The 21,086-nt window shown below is 38.0% G+C and overlaps 1 protein-coding gene across 3 annotated transcripts; it reads right to left on the bottom strand.

Annotated features, from left to right (window-relative positions):
• Positions 1–1,198: 1,198 nt before the first annotated feature.
• hpgd (15-hydroxyprostaglandin dehydrogenase) lies at positions 1,199–20,769 on the bottom strand. 3 transcript variants are annotated; one of them, XM_040147216.1, is made up of 7 exons: positions 20,505–20,769; positions 19,417–19,540; positions 17,311–17,417; positions 12,502–12,598; positions 4,268–4,344; positions 3,923–4,086; positions 1,199–2,560 (listed from the first exon to the last, which is right to left on the bottom strand). In XM_040147216.1, exons 1-7 carry the CDS (start codon positions 20,595–20,597, stop codon positions 2,437–2,439), a joined length of 786 nt encoding a protein of 261 aa, XP_040003150.1. In that variant the 5' UTR covers positions 20,598–20,769; the 3' UTR covers positions 1,199–2,436. The 3 variants fall into 3 exon arrangements, with proteins under 3 accessions (XP_040003150.1, XP_040003151.1, XP_040003152.1); XM_040147217.1 differs by lacking the exons at positions 19,417–19,540; positions 20,505–20,769 and adding an exon at positions 16,137–16,236 and having other exon boundaries at positions 17,311–17,353; XM_040147218.1 differs by lacking the exons at positions 17,311–17,417; positions 19,417–19,540; positions 20,505–20,769 and adding an exon at positions 13,800–16,103.
• Between the last annotated feature and the right edge of the window lie 317 nt (positions 20,770–21,086).

Genomic DNA, 21,086 nt, shown 5'->3' with positions numbered 1-21,086 from the left:
TTAAGCGTTTACATAATTTTCTTTCAAACATCACATCATCGTTTTGTTTTATCTTTTAACACCACACATTCTGTGACTTTGGATTTTTGTGAATAATAACAGTATACTTTATTATTCACGAAAATACAAAAAGATTGCTTAATGAAGTTTCAAAATGTTGACTTTTAATTTGAATTGTAGAGGCTGAAGTTGGCGAATAAAAGCCAGCCCAAAGAACAAAAGCTTTCAGTCCTGTGGGCCTGTAGTAAACCTAACTTACTCGGCACTGTTAGAATAATTTCGATTATTCACTGTGAGAGCTGCTGGTCTTCTGTTTTTCTTCTACCCTAATGTTTAACTGAGAGGAATTGTTGGAAGTTTAATGTTTGTACTGGAGGTCAGGCACTATGGTGTGTTTACAAGTGCACTGCCCAAAACAGGATGAACGCCATGTGAGTAATGCTGCATGTCTATAGTTGCTGGAGTAGTATTCAATACTGGTCAGTAAGTTTATTGATAGGATATTTTAAAATGTACCAACTGTGCTAACATTTTGATAAGGCAATTAAAATTGGTTTCCACCAAAATGTTGAAGTATGCCCAGTTTGACATCTGCAAGTATGCAGCAGGTGATTTAAGAGGTTCTGATTACTGCATGTCATGTCTATAAGGTCCTACTTCATTTCTGCAACACAGTTTCCTGAGCATTTGTTTTGTTTTTTTTTAGAAAAGTACAGAAATGTAAAGTTTGTTAAGATGTTTACAAGTTATAGTAAAACTGGGGCAGGACTATGTTGCCTCATACAGCAGCATAACATATTGAGCTGAGGAAATTGTCTCAGACTAGATTCTTAACTACGATATTCATCTATTGTTAATGTGCACACCAGCAGCAAAATGAGGAAAGGTTTTTTATGTATCTTTGATTCCAGGACTAAAATTGCAAATACTCATTTTTAGTAATAATGACATACTATAAGTATACTGTATAGTTCACGTCCACCACTGAATCACCAAGATAAGCACAATCTTTTAATACAATGTCCAAACCAGAACATACCAGAGTCAAACCAGGATATGAATTAGTTTGAAGAATATTAAGCTCAAGACGTGACCTTATTTCCCACATTGTCCAGACTTTTTATATGTATAGTACAAACTATGAAAATATTTTATGATAACAGCATATTCAATTTTTATTATTGAAATATATTGTATTAAAATTAAATTAACAAAGAGATTACAACTATTATTAACATATCTGTATTTAATATGTAAGTAACAAATGTAACATAAGGCTCAAGGCTTTGGACAGTGATTTGGATCTCTAACTCTGAGCTTCTCAAGACAAATACAGAAGCTGAAGGCTTCCTAACAAATGCCCATCTCTCGTCTATGTATATACGGAGCACATTCAAATTCCCCAAAGTGTGAGCCCTTTGCATTTTGAATGGTTACTGAGCTTTTCTTTGGCAGCACCCTCTGAAATTTTACATTTTTAGCCTCAGTGCTGGCAATGGTTGTAGAATAGCAAAATTACCAGTATATTTTTTTATTACTTCTGACACTTTTATGTTATGATGAATTGCAGGGCCGGATATTAAGATCGTTAAATTCATAAATGCATCTTTCTCTCTCCAATTCAGCCCTCAATCCAGACAAAACAGTGTTTTTTTCTTTCCCTGAAACGGCGCTTTACCAAAACAGCTTTCGTAGCGTGTAAATCTTAAAATGCTGGTTTGGTGTTTCAGTGTTTATGAGGTAATCAGAGCTTTTGTGAATAGAGGATGTAAGCAAGCCCACTGAAGGTCGGGTGCTGTGAGGCAGTAAAGAAGTCTACCTTTGGTTGCCTCTAACTTGCTCTGTGATCATTCATTTTTAACACTGATATAGCTGATCATACAGCACAGCTGTTGTCATTAACCTGTGGATCACATGTTTATTTTGTCAGATGAGGAAATATTCTTAGCCATAGTGACATTACACACACACCAATAAAAAGGTCCTATAATAAACTTCCCACTGGATTTTTATTTTATTTTATATTAAACAAATCTATTAAATCAGTTGTTAAATAATAACTTTTACAATTCTTACAATAACACTGTTTAATCAAAGAAGCTGCATAATCAGTCGTGTCTGAGGCAGTTGACAATGACTGTCCACTATTTCCTGCAACATATAAAAACCTAACTGAATGAGACAGATCTATAACTTTGGTTTGCTAAAGGTTTATAGCTAGCAGTGAAAACACTGGACTTTCTAATTTGATTAGTATGATCATCATTATCATATTATTCACATTATTATTAAAATATTACAATCTAAAGTTTGCTCTAAGCAGTTCTGATATTAACTCCAGCAGCCAGATGTTGTCCTGAACCAGTTTCTTTTGTCTTGCAGTCAGACAGGTCAAAGTGCTGCATTGTTCCTCCAGAAGCAGCAGGGAGTCAAAGCTCAAGCAGACATGGGTTCATAGGTGTGGAAGTGGATTCCCTTGGAGCAGGTGATCTTCATCACTGCTCCGTTCAGACTGGTGTCCACGATCAACCTCATCATGCCCTCTGCTATCAACGATGGCCTGCAGATAAACACAGATAGGAGAAGGGGAATTAGATTATAGATGATTACAGATGGAAAAGACACACACACACACACACACACACACACACACACACACACACACACACACACACACACACACTCAACACATGGTGTCATTAAGACCAGTACAACAGGTTTTTCTTGTTGTGTTTTTAGGATGGGAGTTTGCACAGGAAATACATTACTAATTACTGCAGTCTCGCTCTTAGTGTGTGTATGTGTGATCAGGAAGTCATCTGGCCTCAATTTCCTCTTACACAAAAATGCTTCCTGCTGCTTGTCTCTGAGCTGCACAATTTGAACTTTAAAAGAAGGCTTCTCAAGAGCAATAAATACAGTTTGGTCACTCCAGTGTGGAATGCTAACAGTTCTGGTCGATGCTCATTATCAACTGTAATGAAGCCTCATACTGAAGTGATGAAGAGCCTTGGCACATATTTTATCAGATTTTCTTAAAGCTGTCCTGTTATGTCTAGCGTTAGAGCATTTACTGTATGTTTCTACTTTGGTTTAGTCCCACTCAGAACTGGTCCGAATAAACTCTAGTCAAGTCTCCTGACAGATAAAGTATCATTCAACAGCCAAGCTGATTCTGGACCACTCATGTGAAACAAGAATATAATCAGAACAGAGACAGAAGATGAAGAGACGTAACTGTAGTTGCTTGCAAAAAATAGAAATCAGTTCATAAACACACAAAAAAGAAAAAAACGTTAGTTAGCACTATAGCCGATACAGCTCCACATTTTGTTGAACGTCCTCTGTTTGAAGCACTTTTCCACATCAGGCTTTGTTGACCAGTCACTTTGCCAAATGACTGTAAATACTTGTGAGGCATTCATCAAGCTAATAATAATAATTGTGGAAATTCATCAATTTGGTCAAGACCGAACTGTCCCAACAAGTAGAGGATAGATTACCATAAAATCTGGTTCAGACATTCATGTCCACCTCTGGATGAATTGTAATAAGTTTGGTGATCGTGTAGCACTTGTCCAGTACTTACGTTTTTGAACAAATTAATGCAAAGCTAATGACATTCCCATCAGTCTTATTTGTACTTTGCTGTTAGTATTAATTAGCAAAGGTTAGCATGCTATAATGCTAAACTAAGATGACAATGTAAACATCAACATTGTCACTGTGAGCATGGTAGCATGCTGACATTGGAATTTTGCTAAAATCACTACTGTGCCTAAGTACAGAATCACAGCGCTGCTAGTATTTCCTTAAACTCTTAGACTTGTTCATCTGTTACATGTCTCTGGTTAATGAATAAAATATAGATTTTGACATTAAGAAAGAAGATTTACATTTGTGCTAGTGTGTGTAAACTCACTGTAAAACTCCAAATTTGTTCATGATGCGTTTGAAATCATCCTTGAACTTGACAAACTTCCCCATGTTGTCCTCATGTTCCACTGAGTGCAGCAGAGGAGTGTCAACAAAGGCTGGACACAGAGCGTTGATACGAACACCGTAGTTGCCCTCAGAAGATGCGTCCTGCAAGAATATCTAGAGTGAGCTGCTGAGCTTTGCGTTTCCTGAAGAACTTGCGTTTCCTAAAAGATACTGTCTTTTTTACTATGTGTGTGTGTGTGTTTGTGTGTGTGTGTGCGTGCGTGTGTGTGTGGGTGGTGTGTGTGTGTGTGTGTGTGTGTGTGTGTGTGTGTGTGCGTCTTACCGCCATAGCTCTAGTGAAGCCAATGACTCCATGTTTAGTAGCAGTGTAGACAGGCTGATGAGGAGAATGGAGGAAGGCTGAGGAGAGAAGAGAACAAACATTTTACAAGCAGCAGTTCTGAACAAAGAACAGCCAGTGAACCTGTTTTCATGACTGAGCAGGCTATGTAGGTAGAGTAGCATGATGTTTTTTTTTAACAAGGCACACATCAGGGCTGAACAGCCAATTCACATTGTAACCACAGGCAGGTCAGCTGATCCAGGTTTAGTGAGATAAGGCACAGCTACACCAGAATGTCTCAATCCACAGTTTCTACCTTCCTGACTTAAAGGGAAACATAAAGTCTGCCTTGATGGATTTTTTTGCTAATTTTCATATTGTGAAAAAGAGTAATGTGAATAGATTTTTTGGCTTTCAACTTTATCAATACACAATTTGGTATACAGCCTTTTGGGATTGAGACACAGAATTCTACTATAAAAGGCCTGATGGTGGCACAGATATATGTACCATTCAACCTGGATCAACTGTAGCTGAAACAGGGCAAAAAAAAAAAAAAAAATCACTATTATTATCACTATTGCTGACATCATTGACATCACTGTTCTCACACTATTGTGTTAATTGTGTGATTGCTGTCAGCTCTCAGTTTATTACACTCATTATTGTTTTTCTACTTACTATTCTTCTTCCGTAAGCTAATTGGATGTTCCATTGCAACATCAGGACGCAGTAGCGGAGCCTTTGCCATTTGGGACTGAAGGCGACTAACAAATCCATCAAACTTAAAAAAGAACTTAACGGCAAAGTTTGAACTGACTACGGTTCAAAATAATGTATTGTAACACAGAACTGTAGAAGCATTTCCTGAAAAAAGTGTGCGTGTTTGCTGTGCAAATTGCTGGTGATTAGCAAGATTTTTGGAGCTTTATTATCATAAGAAAATTCATTAACTTTGGCATTTAATGGGAGTGAATGGCATCTTTAAAACAACTTCAGCATTAGACTTTAATACATTACAGTATCTAAATCATAAACTTTACATGTTCTTATAATGAGTCAGTGTGAAGTAGTCACAATGATTTGGTAAAAGTACAGTACAGTTTCTGTATACAGGTACCACTTGTAAATACAATGGGAATCAATGGGCTTTGAAAGACTTTAATGCAGTATATCTAAATCATAATAACTCATAGACTGTATGTCATTTTAATTAACTTATGTTAAGTTTCTAAAGTTGATCAGTATGTAACAATGAGCATTTTGAAATATCAGTGGAGTTTGTACTCTACTGAAATATAAATAAGATGGATGAATTACACAATTTGACTGTCTCAGTATGTACTAAACTTGGTACCAAAATTTTAAAGGTGACGCACTTAACAAGCCATACTGTTCAATGCTATATTCGATTGAAAACAAATTTGGGAATGTTGTACATACAGCCACATTGCACAAATGTGTAACATTTTTTGCAATTCTACTCCCAGGGGACACTACAGTAACAATATAACATAACCTTTCTGGGTCGTTCTTGTGTCTACACTGACTTTTCTATTCCTGTAATTTTTCTCCAGAGAACTGAAGAAGCCTTTCAGATGAGAGGTGAAAATTCTTCCAGAACCTCAAGCAAGTCCAGTTGCCTTTATATAGCAGTTAGAAACCCTATTAGATTCCACCCTGTTAGGTTTATAGACCTATCAGAGTGTAATGTGAACCTAACAGGATGGAAATTCTAATAGAATAAATTGTATTTTGTGTTTATTGCAAATTATATTGGATATATGGTAACCCATGTCTTTGCCATTTGTTTATTGTCCTTTTTCATAGTTGCCCCCCTTGACTGCAGTGAAGAGAACCATGAAAATGCACCAGGTGATGAATAACTTGCCAGGGAAAGTCCAGTAAAGGGATATAACCTGTCTCTGCCAAAGCATGCAGGCAGTCATGGAGTGCCCATGTTTCAGTCTCAAGGAGGCAACCCTTCAAGCTGGTGTGGGTTTAAATGTAAAATCAAAACTTCATGGCGACCAGAGGTCATTACCATCAACCACTTTGGCAGATGGGGTGTGGTGAAATATGATGATGAGCTCTACCCTGGTATCATCAAGAATGTGGAGGATGACAACAAATAGGCCAACTGCATGCATCACTATGGTGCCAATAAGTTCTTCTGACCGGACCCATGAAAAGACATCAGTTTACCAGCTGACAAGCGGGTGCTGTACCTGATTAAAGAACTATAGGCTCACAGCTAGATCACTCACCATAAAGGTAAGGTGTGAATGTCCATTACTGTTCCTCCCTGTAATGGTTTATGTGTTTTTTATTGTTTTTTATTACTTGTTAATCCTTGTTTGGTGTTTTTGTTACTGAGTTTAATTGGGTTTTATAAATAATAGAACTTTAGCAACTGTCAAGGTTCGTATTTGTCACTGTCGCTGCCAGATACTCTAACTGATAAATGTATCACTTGTTTATGTAAAACCAAAACAAAATGTTGTATATCTTTAAGAAATGAATTATAAACACATGATGAATTACATAATAAATAAAACCCAATTTCTTCTGTCCTCTCTAACTTGTTATTCTGCCTCTAGCCACCTGAGGAGAGAATTGTTTTGCCACTAGTCATTATGTTCCACCCTTTTAGACAAGTCATTTTTAAATAATAATTTTACAGTAATGTTAAATGTTTGGCATTTTTTTTATTTTATTTTATGAGGTGAGGAGCATTAATAGCATATATATGTTTTTGGGCAAAAGTTTGGTATTATTTACCATCCTGCTAGCAAAAATGGGTCCAAAAAATTATCAGCTCTTAATAATCAAGACTTCATTTAATCATCCATAATTGTTTTGTGATAGTTTCAAGAATAAAGAATACTATGATGCATAAGGGACATATACTATATGTACTACTGATAACTATGTACCTATGTCCCTAACAGGTTTGGAATAACTTTGTGGCCAGTGTCTGAACAATCTATCCATAATTATTATTTTTTGATTCCTTCAGTGTGACCAATGTGTATTCCTAATAACCACTATTCAGATAGAATGCTAAAAACATGAAAAATGTAATTTTTTCCCTAAATATTATGAGGCCAAAAATGTTACTGGATAACGGGAAATAGTTTTCTACAATTGTCTTGAACTTGATCTTACTTGATCTTTAACAATACATGCAGACCAGCTTCAGGAGGAACAGGTTCCATACACAAACATGACATGTACTACACTGAATTGACATTAGGGGCAAAGTAACTCCATACTTTTGTCAAAATTGACAAATATTTTTATTTGGGTCGACCAACCCATACAACAGTAGCAGCACGCTCAGCTGCCTGTTGTAAGATTCTTGACCCCAAACCAACACCTGCTTGATCCCCTCTGCTCCAGATTCGAGGCCCTTCAAGTGCAAGCACGAAAAATTAAAAATGATACTGTGAGAAAAAGTTTTCAGAGAAGAGCCAACTTTGGATCCTGGAAAGTCCTGCATCCTTCCAGGTCACAGCAGGAGCGAGTAGGCGTAACAAAGAGTCACAGCAGTATAATGAGGATTAGTGCCTGTGAATTCTAATTGATCCGCGGTCTTAAGATGTTCTGCCAACCATTATAGTGTCAGCGATAAGAGCATTTTTGACTAGCCTGACTGCAGAATGATGATGTTTTCCTGAGCTCCATACAGGAAACAGGAACAAACTATCAGTTCATTTAGCTGCTCATCTATTCTGTGTGGTTGATCAATTGCTTAAATACAGAACAGCAAGGGGAGAAATCTAAAGATATTTCCGGTATCCCCACTAACATTTCATGTCATTATGGAGCTCATGAAGGAGCTTGCAATCCAGGTAAGAGGTGCTGTGTTCTTAAAAGTTTATTAAGAACACCTGCACACCTTCTTATTCATGCAATTATCCAATCACCCAATCATGTGGTAGCAGTACAATGCATAAAATCATGCAGATGCAGGTCAGAAGCTTCATTTAATGTTCACATCAAACATCAGAATGGGGAAAAAATGTGATCTCAGGGACTTTGACCATGGCATGATTGTTGGTGCCAGACCGGGTGGGTGGTTTGGTTATTTCTGAAACTGCTGATCTCCTGGGATTTTTCACACACAACAGTCTCTCGAGTATACTCAGAATGGTGCCCGAAACAAAAAAACATCCAGTGAGCAGCAGTTCTGTGGACAGAAATGCCTTGTTGATGAGAGAGGTCAGAGGAGAATGGCCAGACTGGTTGGAGCAGACAGAAAGGCTACGGTAACTCAGATAAATAGTCTTTACAACTGGGGGGAGCAGAAAAGCATCTCAGAATGCACAACACATGCAACCTTGAGAAGAAGAACAGAAATCTGGGGCTGCAGTTGCACAGGCTCACCAAAACTGGATGGTTGAAGACTGGAAAAACGTAGCCTGGTCTGATGAATCTGGGTTTCTGTTGAGGCACGCAGATGGTAGGGTCAGAATTTGGCATCAACAGCATGAATCCATGGACCCAACCAGCCTTGTGTCAACAGTCCAGGCTGGTTTCGTGAACATGACAATGAGTTCAGTGTACTTCCGTGGCCCCCCCAAGTCACCAGATCTGAATACGGTAGAACACCTTTGGGATGTGGTAGAACAGGAGAATGGCAGCATGAATGTGCAGCTGACAAATCTGTAGAAATGATGCGATACAATCATGTCAATATGGACCAGAATCTCAAAGGAATGTTTCCAGCATCTTGTGGCATCCTGGCCATGAACACCTGAGGCTGTTTTGAGAGCAAAGGGAGCCCAAATCCACTATTAGTAAGGTGTTCCTAGTAAAGTGCTCGGTGACTGTCTATACAGGGATCAGCCACAACACCAGTTACCGGTTTTAATGTTGTGGATGATCAGTGCATAATGCAGTTTGGTCCCTCCTCAGGGTGGGAGTTTACAGGGTCTGTGTCTGTTTGAGTTTGGAAAAAGATTAGAGCCTTTACAGGGCTGTCTTTGGAAGTACTAGCCCATCAGAACAATATAAAACAACTAAAGAACAGGAATTACTTTGTAAATCATGTATTTTTGTGAATGTGTGTGTATGAGAGAGAATGTGGATATGTAAACAGCAAAACACAGATGAACAAGATTTTGGAGGAGCGTGAGCTTTTCCATGACAGACACAGAAGTGCAGAAAGATCCAAATTCAGTAGTTTCAGTTATAATGGACATCTTCGAAACTGTCATGGATGCTTTTTGTCTCAAGTGTTTCCCATGCAACACACACTCAAGGAAGAAGGGAAATGTTTTCATAAGCTTGGCTTCCTGAGACTTCATCCATGACATTTTGACATATATAAATCCCTTTGTGTTTCTGTCTTCTTTAGAAAGGAGAATATTTGGGAAATAGAAAGTTGAGCCATGTGGTTCCAAGGAGAACTGAAGACTCACTAAAGTTTAGGGTGGCTACAGGGTCTCTGTCATACCCAACACTGTAATTTTATTTTTGCAAATACAAATGGATCCCATTCATGATATAAGAGCAGAGATTAACAAAGCCAATTTTGTGCTTGTTATGGTATTTATCAAACTTAGTACAGCTGCATCGCACAGCTCCATTTTATGGAGGTTTTCTACTTTTTCAAAGAATGATTGACATATTCTTTAATTAATTCCTTAATTAATCCTTAATTCAAATGGATACAATGCAGCAAGGTCTCAGATCCTGACTCAGAGGAAAATTAAAGCACATTTTCCTTTCTACCATCCAACAAGGTCAGTCCTCAGGGTCAATCTACAGTCATGTTTTTCTCCTATTTTGTCTTCCTCATAATTCTAAAAGATTACACAATTCACATTTCACAAGAACTATTCATAATGACATCTTGAAATAGCAGTGGAGAGCTCACCATCCCTTCACTGGAATGTTTATGTGTGTGTGTGTACATAAAGAGTCCCACGTTTTGGGGGGAGGTGTAGGTGTATGTGTGGATGTCATTCAGTTATAGATTCATCCACTCTGTTTTTTCCATTTTTTTTTTCTTCTCAGTTAACCTGTAGTTGATGACGGACTTAGTGGAGCGTCAGACTACATTATGCATCCATAGCTGCACAGTATTAAACTATACATCAGCATCAAACTATAACACTCCTCTACAATTTATGTGCACTGAAGCCACATCAAAAGCACTGCAGACCCATACAGCACTTTTCCATTGCAATCTGAGCCATGAAATGTGAGAAATAGGTAGTAATAATGACCAAAACATCATGAATACACTGAGATAGAAAGAAAGCAAAAGTTTGTTAACAGGAGCAACAGGCCTATCAAACAAGTCAAAGTTTTCCTTCTAAAGCCAAACTATTGCAAACTTAACTGAAATGATGATCCCATCACGTTCTGGTGCCAAATAGATTTATCAACATGCAGTTTGAAAAGGTTTCTACAAATCTTGAGATTTTTCCATATTTGTCTGCATCGTATGCAGACAGATTTGTTATATGTCATACAGTATGTTTATATATCATATCTTCTTAAGTATTTATAAAGGCGAACTCTTTAAGGGGGGGGGGGTATAAAGGGGAAGCCTTTTGTGGATCCAGAGGAAGCCGTGTGAAGTCTGATAAATGAAATCACTTGAGTCAGCGTCGGTTCAGGCAGAGGAATTGAAAGAAGTGAGCTTATGAGAGCTCTGTAACCAGCTCCTCATCTCTGCAAAATTAGCTGCTACTAGCATGGCACATTTGAATCTTCCACCAAACTGTATGTGGTAAAGTCGCATTGTGGGTAATGTAGTTGTTACGTTGCAACAAGAACAATGTATGAAATAAAAAAGACAATATTTCTGTTTCTGCTGCATTGATTTTGATACTCAGCAAAAACTTTCCACTGTGAATCAAACAATGTTGCAGGAGTGCAATGAATTCTGAAAAATGTACGTACTTGAAAAACAGGAAAAGTAAGACAAACATCTGATGAATTCTGTATCTTCTGTTGCTCGGTTCTCATTCACTCCTCAAAGCTGAAAACCGATTTCAGTGAAATATTAACCAATGGATTTAAGGGTCAAATTCAGAAATTAATGTGTCGTCCACTAACAATGGGTTTGGGGTCAAGTTCTTAGTTGAAAGAAGAAAAAGTCATGTAAATACATAATGTGCATACATAATACAAAAGTATATGTCCTCTAGTATTGACAGTATAATGCAAATAAATACTATTCTAATCATATCACTTACTGGCATGTGAAAAAAACTGCTGCTGACTCTGTATTTATTGATGCTGCAGCCACTGTAAAAAATCACTTCTGTACAAAATACATGGTCAATATAGACAATAAATAGGTGAAAGTCTGTTAATTTGGCACATGCCACTCCTTAAAATCCACACGGTAGAAATTAGTCGAAGTGCAATAGTATCTCCAGCTCCTTGCACACCAAAAAGCTTGCATAAGAACCACCACAATCATTTAGCAAAATAAAGCCCTAAGTTTCCTAGTTTCTGGTATCAATTCTGGTTTATTAATAACAACCATCATGTATATACCGGCAAAGATGCTGTGCCCTTACTATTGTTGTAGCACTGTTACTGTGCTGGAATAAAGATGGATGGAATGTGTGTGGAATGTGCCTTACTGAAATGCTGTCATGCTTTTGGTGCAGTAGACAATCAAAATAGTTTATGTGATTGACATGTGCAAATTATGCTGCACCAAACTTGATTGAAGTTTAATTTACCACTTAATTTCTTTAGGTATTCTTCATCCACGCTGCAGTCTTACCACAAACAAACCATTACTCGGTTGGTTCATTTGACTTGTTTATCTCCATGTAACTACATGGTTTGGTGTGCCTGTGAGTTAAAACTATACTGAAAAAGGAAATATTTTAGGTTCAGATGACCCAAACTAAACGGGCTCAGTGTAAATCAGTTGTGTGATAGTAATTGCATTTACAGTAATTATCTCTGTCTCATCTCCCTTGGTGAAGTATTAACATTACTCTAACCTATTGGTCAAATTTTGTATATTACCTTGACTAATTCTACATTGTTATTGAATTATTCTATCTGAAAAACACTACCCATTTTGGTTTCTATAAGGTATTCTATTAGTTCAAACAATGTTTATATCATTAGCTTGACCACTGTAAAATCTGTATCAAACAAGGTTTATAACAAATTCATAAAAAAAAAAAAGAGCTGTTAAAGAAATATGTACATACATGTGTGTGTTAGTATGTGTGTATACTGTATGTTACCTGCCATAGAGGATACATTGATAATGGTGCCTCCTTCCTTGCCGTACTCTTTACTCATGTGTTCCAGTGCCAAGTAGGTCCCCTTTATTACAGATGTCTGTATAGATAAAGAGACAACATGGTCACAGTGGCATTCTGCAAGTAAGCAGGAACTGAAACTAAGTAATGTGTGACCAGACTGATAAGTTAAGGTATTTCTAGTTGTGTTTTTCATTGAGGATTTGTTGCTAGCTCACAATACTGTGTGCAAAGTACTGTACTTTGAAACACAGCCATGCATGGTGCTTATTATAATTACAATGAATGTTTATCTAATTGGGAGCCTTAATGTGCTCATGTTAATCTACCCTTTAGATTTTATTTCTTGTGCAGAAGTAGAAATTTTAGGCTGATGGTGGTGCTATAGTAAAATTGTGAATCATCCAGTGGGAATCAGTTGTTGTAATATCCGTCTCTAACCAACTGGCATCACCGCCCTGAGTCCCTGTCACTAGCAGGGACGAAACATTAATGGTTGTTGTATCAGATTATATCTGAGTGTTAGAATGAGGGGTACTAACTATGCATGATATTTCAAAAGGCAGAACGTACAAGAAAAAAAGATGAAACCTAAGAACCACAGCTGATAACATTGTTTGATGAGGAGAGATATCTTCCTCTAAAAACGATTTAAGTTTAAGACAAACAAACACACACACATAAGGTAGATAAGGTAATAACATTTAAATGGTGTTGGCAGCACCAGTGCATGCTAAAGTATATATATTAATTTCCGTCTCAACTTGTAGGTGTGGCAGTACAGATACTGTGTTAATTTATCTTTTAACAACCTTTAGCTCTATGTTAATTATAGCTGTATAACTAAATGTTTAGTAAACTCATAAGAATAATAGTAGTTGTAGTTGTTTTAAATTTTTTGTCAGACTTAGTTGTACTGTATCCCTCTTAGATTTGATTATTTGAGACTCTTTTCAAACATTAATCCATCATTGGAAGTTTAGAATACAGCCTATGGTCCTGATGGCTGTTGTGTTTCCAGATGCTAGACATAGAATTGTGTTAGAGGCCCACTCACTGTTGCTTTTTTTTGGACACACTCTGCAGTCATGACCGCTAACTATGTTGACATGGTACAAGCTGTATTTGTGGGAGATTAACTGTTTGCAAAACCTTGACTATTTCCATCAAACTGTAGCTCCACCAACCCAGTGCTAGAGGAGCTAAGTGTGACAGGCTTACCTTCCAAAAACAATGTATCAGTGATATCACTCTCCATTAAGGAAAAATATTCAACTTACTTTACTTTTTTTGCAAGGGAAGTGCCATGGCAGCAGTTTAAAGTGGTCTATCTGCAGTGCACAGACTTCCTAAAATACACATCCATCAGTCACAAGTCACAATATTGTTAGAAAATGAAGCTCCTTGGAAGAAGTTGACCTATGAAATGGACCACATTATGTCTTGTATGGAGTCTGCCAGCTGCAGAAAACCTTCCCCTAACTCTGAAGTGATCATTGTGATCTTAACCAATAGCACTAAGTCATTTTCCTCCCATGGAACTCTCTCCTAAGAAAGGATCCTATTCGCAACCAACCACAAATTTGCATACATAATTTGCATTAGTTATGCAACTCTCATAACATTCTCATGGTGGCTTCTAGTTACAACTGGTCCAGTGCAACTGGCCCATTTTGTATGGATCCTCCCACACACACTTACATTGAATCAAAGGAACAACGTTTTATTGTAAAGTTGGACACACATGGGCAACATTTTTGCACACCACATCAAGTATGCTTGCATGATGGATCCATAATTGGCTTAATTACGAGTCTCGTTAGTGGGAAGCCAGTGAGCGATCATGACATGAAACTGAAGGGGGACATGATCTGGGAAGATCCACCGTGTTACAGTGAACGGAGGAAGTACTGTAACTAATCTGACTACACCTTCCCCAGGCCAACAATGGGGTTAGCATTAACTAGGCACATCTGGTCACATCTTACGGAAAAGAAGCCTATTTAGTCCCTCTTGTGCCATGCTGCACCGCAAGTCATTTTGCACTAGTTCTGATTTACATAATGATCCTCTGCTGATGCAACTGTGACAGGACAGGAAAGACTGTGAAGGAATTTAGTAATTTTGGTTCATGTGCTGTTGTTCACTTCTTTTGTCTTTATTACATTTTTTACTGGATGTAATGTTTTTACCATTCTCATTGAATTGCACTGATGTATGCAGAACTCAAATTTTCAAAGGCAAAATAAGACAGGTACTGTATTTGAGCAGCTGAAGAAAGGTGTCAACTCCAGAGAACTTTTTGTCTTTTGCCTTTAGAGTCATGGGGTTATGAGTGTACACTGGGAGGCTGGACATGTTTATCTACTGCTGGAGATTGAACTGTCTGCTGGGATTCCACTTAGAAAGGAATGTAGATGTAGGGCCTTGGACTTGGTATCGTGTCATGAATGGCTGTGGGGGAGGCCTGCTGATGTAATGGAGTAGTCTGAAAAGCCTGCAGAGAGGGTGTAGCACTCTCAGATGCCTGGTCGTAAAGGTCATATCATCAGCTTCAACAGAGGTTTTCAAAGTGGCGTAGTTAAACCATTCAATTTCTGCATGCATAAGAAGTAATTATTTATAGTAAAAGTCATTGTATAGTATTATTTTTTGTTTATTTAGGTGGCAAAAGATGTGTTATATTATTCAGCAGGACTGCATTAAAAAGTAATTTAATTGCCATGAGTAACCTGCAGCCCTAATTGTTGACTTTTCTCTTGTGTGGATACCTGCATCCAGGTATAAAAAGTCTACAGTTGATCAGTTAACTACATTTTTCTGCTGGAAAGGAATTGTAACAAAAACCCTATATTTCATGATTTTTTTGTATAATTATTATATTTTGTTTTGTTTATGTTTTTGGTATTTTCAGATATTTTGATATTATAGTAATATTATATGGAGTGCTGGATTTGTATATATCAGAGTATCCTCTTAGCTTTTACTGCAGTCATTTTTGCCAACCTAAATCTGTAAATCCCATCCAGACAAAGAAATTAAAAAGAAAAGATGTATTTGCCAGTTCTTTGTCACTGCTGGTAATGCAGCAGTCTAAGCTGAATATTCATTACCTGCCTGAGAGAAAACGTTTTGTTGCAGCCATTACTTGCTGTCAAAATAGAGTGTGTTTTACATTATCTCCTGGGAGCATTGGACAGCTGATTGATTTTTATCTCTGGTTTGTCCATGTCAGATGCTGTCTGGGTCACTGGTATTACTTGTAATGTTGTCCTGCCTCAGGTTTACTGATTGGCATTTGTTTCAGAAGGAGGCTGAGGCAACTCAAAATTGACTGGCTGCTCAGTTTCCTTCAAATTAAACAAAAATTGTGGTGACTTTGGCTGATTGGTATTGCTGACCTACATAAACAACAAATGGGTTAAGTTTCAAATAAGACTCTAAATGATCTGTCTGAAGATTCGGTTTTCTGTTGCCTAAATGGATCCTGTCCCAGGCAAATGGGATAACAACGGCTCGATTAGCACAATGTGATTTTGAATATTGAATTTGATTTTTTCACTGATAATGTGTAAAGGCCATTACAGAGGAGTACTGCATACTTTAAATATACTTACTTTTAGAACAGTGGGATGTTTTTCCAGGCATTTTTGTAGTGCTGTGAAACAGACTTCAAGAAGTTTAAGTCAGTCTGTATTTGTCTCAAGTTTGATCCTTCTTTAAACAGGAAAACAGAAAAACCTTGTATTACTCGTATAATCTGGATGATTGGTAATCTGTATTGACGGAGATAATGCTAAAATTCAACTTGTCAAATTGGAATGTGCTATCAATCAGCACACTCCACAACAGCTAAATCTACATTACTATTGTTTTCTGATGGTATCAAAAGATGGTTTATATCAGTAATACAACAGTAAACAACAGTAAAACAAGTCCATTATCCAATCATGATCAGTTGACAAACTCACAAGAAGATCTGCCAACTAGACAAAGCCTCCAAGTGTGAATATATTAATTGAATTGAATTTAAAAAAAAAAATGATATGGTAAAAGAAGATATGACCTTTAATGTTACCTATCATAACTGTGAAGAATAGCTAGTTAGAATAACTGATATGAAATTATTCATTATCATTTTTCTTGCCCCTTTTCAACAACATAATAAGTAGATGATCAAAGTTTTGCCTCCCCTGTCTCTCTCTATTCAATCCACTTCCTTTCTCCATTAATCGTAACTATTAGGGGTCACCATCTGCAAGCAATCTGCAATATTGTTTTTCCTTGCTAAGTGGACAACACTCAACTGTATACAACTGTTAATACTGATACCTTTAACCCTATTTACTGCCATGAAAGTCATTTTTCGCCAGTGCATGAAGGAGACAAATTTTCCTCCAACTCAACTGTGCAAAAAAGATGTCATTGCCCAAGAGAGCAAAGAGAAAACAGTGTTCACAAATAACAATACTATTTCAGCACAACGCACCACAGGCAAGAAATCTGGGTGTTATCAGTCACTCTGATCTCACTTTGCACTAGCATGTAAGGAATCTCAGTAAAACAGCATTTACCATTTAAACTAACAAACAGGTAAGCATGGTCTTCAAAATCTGGTCAACGAGAACCTCAACAGTCCTTTCTTACACCTAGTAATACCTGAACTGAGGGGCTAGGGATAGAGGTTATTGTATGTTGTACAGATTGGCAAATTTGTTATTTTGGTCTATATAAATAAAGTTGACTTGATTCATAGTCTTAATCGATCTTACTGCAAGCTTGTCATCTTACCAGGTTGACTTGTATAGTCTTCTCCCAGTTCTTTTCATTGTTGATGCCGGCATTGTTGATAACGATGTCCAGATGACCAAATTGGTTCACAGTGCTCTGGAAGGCATCTAAACCACAGAAACGAAAAGCCATCTATGAATTACTTAAGACCTTGACACAGGATGTCATAAGAGCTGAAAATCATGACTTTCAGCTTCACCCCACTCCCTGAAACTTCAGACCAGAGCAGAAATACTTATTTCCCACTGTTATACAAATAGTTGAGCTTGAGACTAAATGATCACTGTGGAAAGAGGGACAGTGGGAGAAGTAGAGTTGGCAAATAGTGTCTACCATGACAGAAACTCAGCCTCATTACCATCATGGAAGCACATGTTTATACATGTCCAGGTGTCATTAACTCAGTTACAGTGTACACTGGACCACTGATCCACAGCTCATAGTCCAAAACCACCACACTGACATGAGCTGCTGATGTTCAGGTTTATGGAAATAAGGTGACTGACCACCACTGACATGTCTAGGAAGCATCACAGGATGAGACATCATATTCATTTATATTTGTATTAATGTATATTTAATGTGGCCATCGGTAACACCTTGAACATGACCTGTTTGATCACTGTGTGGTTTTATGTTTGTTAGAATGTAAGAGGACTAAATAAACCAATTGCACCATATACATTTGGAGAGCAAAATCTCACTTGAAATTCTTTATGCAAGAATTTGTATGTTTTTCCATTGCTGTCTAAACAATGAGGAGGGATCCCTTCACTGCAGAGTTTAACCCCACATATTTTGTTTCCTTGTGTATTTGGCTAAACTGAACTCTGACATGTCGGTTAAATAGCCACAGATAGACAATTAAGAAAATGTGAAAGAGGTGCTATACATTGTGCTTTTGCAGAATGAGCCACCAGCAGGTCGTTTATCTCCTTATGTGGGCAGACAGACGTACCTGAGGTGGTACAACCTGCATGTGTTATCACCTGCCGCATTCCACACTTGGACAGCCCGCAATTAGAAACAAACGTGCTTTTAACAGAGACATCTGTTTGACACACAAGCACTCACACCCACATACACTTAAGATGCATGCACAAAAAACACACATGCTAGGACGCACTGCAAACAATTGCATGCACTATGCATACATGCAGAGATGCATGCTAACATGAATACAATTATTCTCTGCTTAGCACACACATGCACACACACCAACACACACTCAATGTCATTTGCTTGGTCTAGGCTTACGCTGTGAGTCCAAATCAACAGCAGTACTATCACAGTTAGGAGCAACAGCATTCCACAGCCGTTAGCCTGCAGGGATTTACTTTTTCAGTGTCAGACAATGAAACCTTGTTCCTCTCTCTTGCTCTCTCGCTCACTCTAAGACACACTTATTAACCTACACACACGTTAATACTCTGCTTCTTCTTTTTGTCACACAGACACGCCCACACACACCAGCATTGGCAGATCTTCAGAAAGAAGGTAAGTGAAGAGCAGTAGTATACAGCAGTATACTATATATCTGGTGCAGTAAGCAGGCATTTTAAACCAAAAACTAAAATACAGTAAAATAAATTAGCATGGCACTACAAAACAAGGCTAGACAAGCTTAGATTTAGCTGGACGCTTAAGGTATCCTGTTGATAAGAACCTGCTGTTTTCACTAGTGTCACAGGTCCTCTGTTGCAGTCTGCTTGACTGAACCTGCTGCTCTTTCAAACCCAATGACTACAGGTGTCAACTCAGAGAGAAGTAACAGTGACTGAGTTCAGGGAAAAAGTTTTTATTGCTTGCTAAAAATAGTCCATACGTTTTCACTTTTTGAAGCCACTTCCTTTTTAGTTTAAAATGAGCGGGCAAAGTAAAACCTTCTTGTGCACAGTCACACTCTGCAGCCTGCACAAAGAGTCATAATAAGTGACTACTACATTATGCAACAGCCTGGATAGCTGCCAATAAATCCACAAACTGAATGCGCTGATGGAAGCTTATGTCTAAAGTTCTCATTTTGTGTATCACTCAACAAGTAGTAAGTGATGTAAATGGCACTGGTGTCAGTTATCTCTCTTATAACAGTCCAGGCAGTATTACCTCTCAGTGCATCTCCATTGGACACATCACACTGAATAAAGGTGCAGTTGCCTGCTCCAAACTCAGCATCCAGCTGTGTTTTGCAGTCTTCACCGCAGGTCTTGTTCAGGTCGACCACGGCCACCTGGTGGACGAAACTCTGTTAGTCAGTTGGACTTTTTACATTCACCCACAGACACATACTTGCAGCATTGGACCAAGTTAGGTGCTAAAGTTTGTATTCATCTCTGCAGAACTTAGTATTAAATGACAGGAGGGAATACTCGCTCGAATAATCACCGTGCTGTTAGACCTGTGGTTTGACAAATGTGGTTGTGAACAGTGCAGTCAGTGGTGCACTGTACCAATTGGGGGCAAAAGTTGTGACATGTTCATCTTAGTACAGTGTCACAATTTACCCAGTTTCACAGGGTGTGAAGGAAGTTCTCAGAAGCAAATTTATCTCTGGGAAAATGCATTTTTTTTCTTGTCTAATTACAAGTTAAAAAAAAATAACACCACTGGTCTCATTTCAAAACATTATTAAAACTCAATGTATTTATAATGTTCTTCCTATATTATATATAAGTTACCACTGGTCCCGTTTCAACATATGTACTGACCTTAAAAACAGCAGTGATGACAATGAACGATAAGTATTAAAAAAAATGTGATAAAGCAATAAAGACAAAATGCTTAGTAAAAAAGTAAAAAGAAGTTTTTATATAGTTAAAATAATAATTAAACATTAAAGCAACCTAAAGCAGTGCTGGTGTAAAGTCAGTCCATTCAAGCTGAATCAATTAAGCTTCAGACAGTTCCAGTACACTGGAAGGCATTCTAGTAAAGTCCAGACAGTGAGGTCAAAATAGGTTGGGTTTGAGCAGGGAGATATCAGTCAAGTTGTACAAGAACTGAGCTGAGCTGTGAATGTACAGTTGGATCAGAGAAGATAAGTTAAACACACAAGCAAAATCAGTAAAGTTAAAGTGCTTTTATTTAAGTTGAGCATTTTAATGATAACATTTGTAAAGTAAGGAAATAATTGTCACAGCAATAGAACTGTAAAGTTAGGAAGCAGTAGTTAATTTGGACTGAGTAGTACTGACCTTGGCTGAGTTCTGCAATAGTGACTGGACCACGGCTCTCCCAATGCCCTGAGCCCCCCCGGTCACAAGAGCCACCTTCCCATTAAGAGACATGATCCCAGCACAGAAGCAAAACCCCTTAACCCCCGTCTTCCTCCTTCTCTGTCTCACACTTTACCTTTCCTGCTGCCTTTTCTCTTTCTGTGTCTCACAGTTTTCTTCTCTATGTCTTCTTTTCCAGTGCTCCTCTGTGTGTTTACGCACCTATCTGCTCTCTGTCACACAATCAGAGCCTTTCTCACCCTTCAGTGTGTTTTCACTCTTTTAGCTGGGTTGTTTTCCCTCCCCCTTCCCTCCCTCTCTCTCTCTTTTGCTCTCTCCCTCTCAGCTTGTCAGGCTATACAAACACTGCATGTGTGTCAGAGAGAGAGAGAGAGAGAGAGAGGTAGTCAAAGGCTAAGTAAACTCCATAGGATAATAATTACAGGATTTATCCAGCTTGTTGTACCTGCCCTCCTGCCTCCTCCTACTTCCTTTACGCCTTCTCCTTTTTCTATACCTTGTTACTGCTCTTACTCGTGTTTCATGTACACACCTGAGCTT

This window comes from Xiphias gladius, chromosome 15 (genome assembly GCF_016859285.1).
Source record: "Xiphias gladius isolate SHS-SW01 ecotype Sanya breed wild chromosome 15, ASM1685928v1, whole genome shotgun sequence".
Classification (NCBI taxonomy): domain Eukaryota; kingdom Metazoa; phylum Chordata; class Actinopteri; order Istiophoriformes; family Xiphiidae; genus Xiphias; species Xiphias gladius.
Note: the sequence above shows the minus strand (reverse complement) of the source record. Positions and strands in the feature narration are given on the sequence as shown.

Coding starts and splice junctions, on each gene's coding strand:
- hpgd (XM_040147216.1), bottom strand. CDS start 20,597: ATGTCTCTTAATGGGAAGGTGGCTCTTGTGACCGGGGGGGCTCAGGGC. Junction 12,599..17,310: donor AGACTATACAAGTCAACCTG/GTAAGATGACAA, acceptor TTATCTATACAG/ACATCTGTAATAAAGGGGAC. Junction 4,345..12,501: donor CAATGTATCCTCTATGGCAG/GTAACATACAGT, acceptor TTCTCTCCTCAG/CCTTCCTCCATTCTCCTCAT.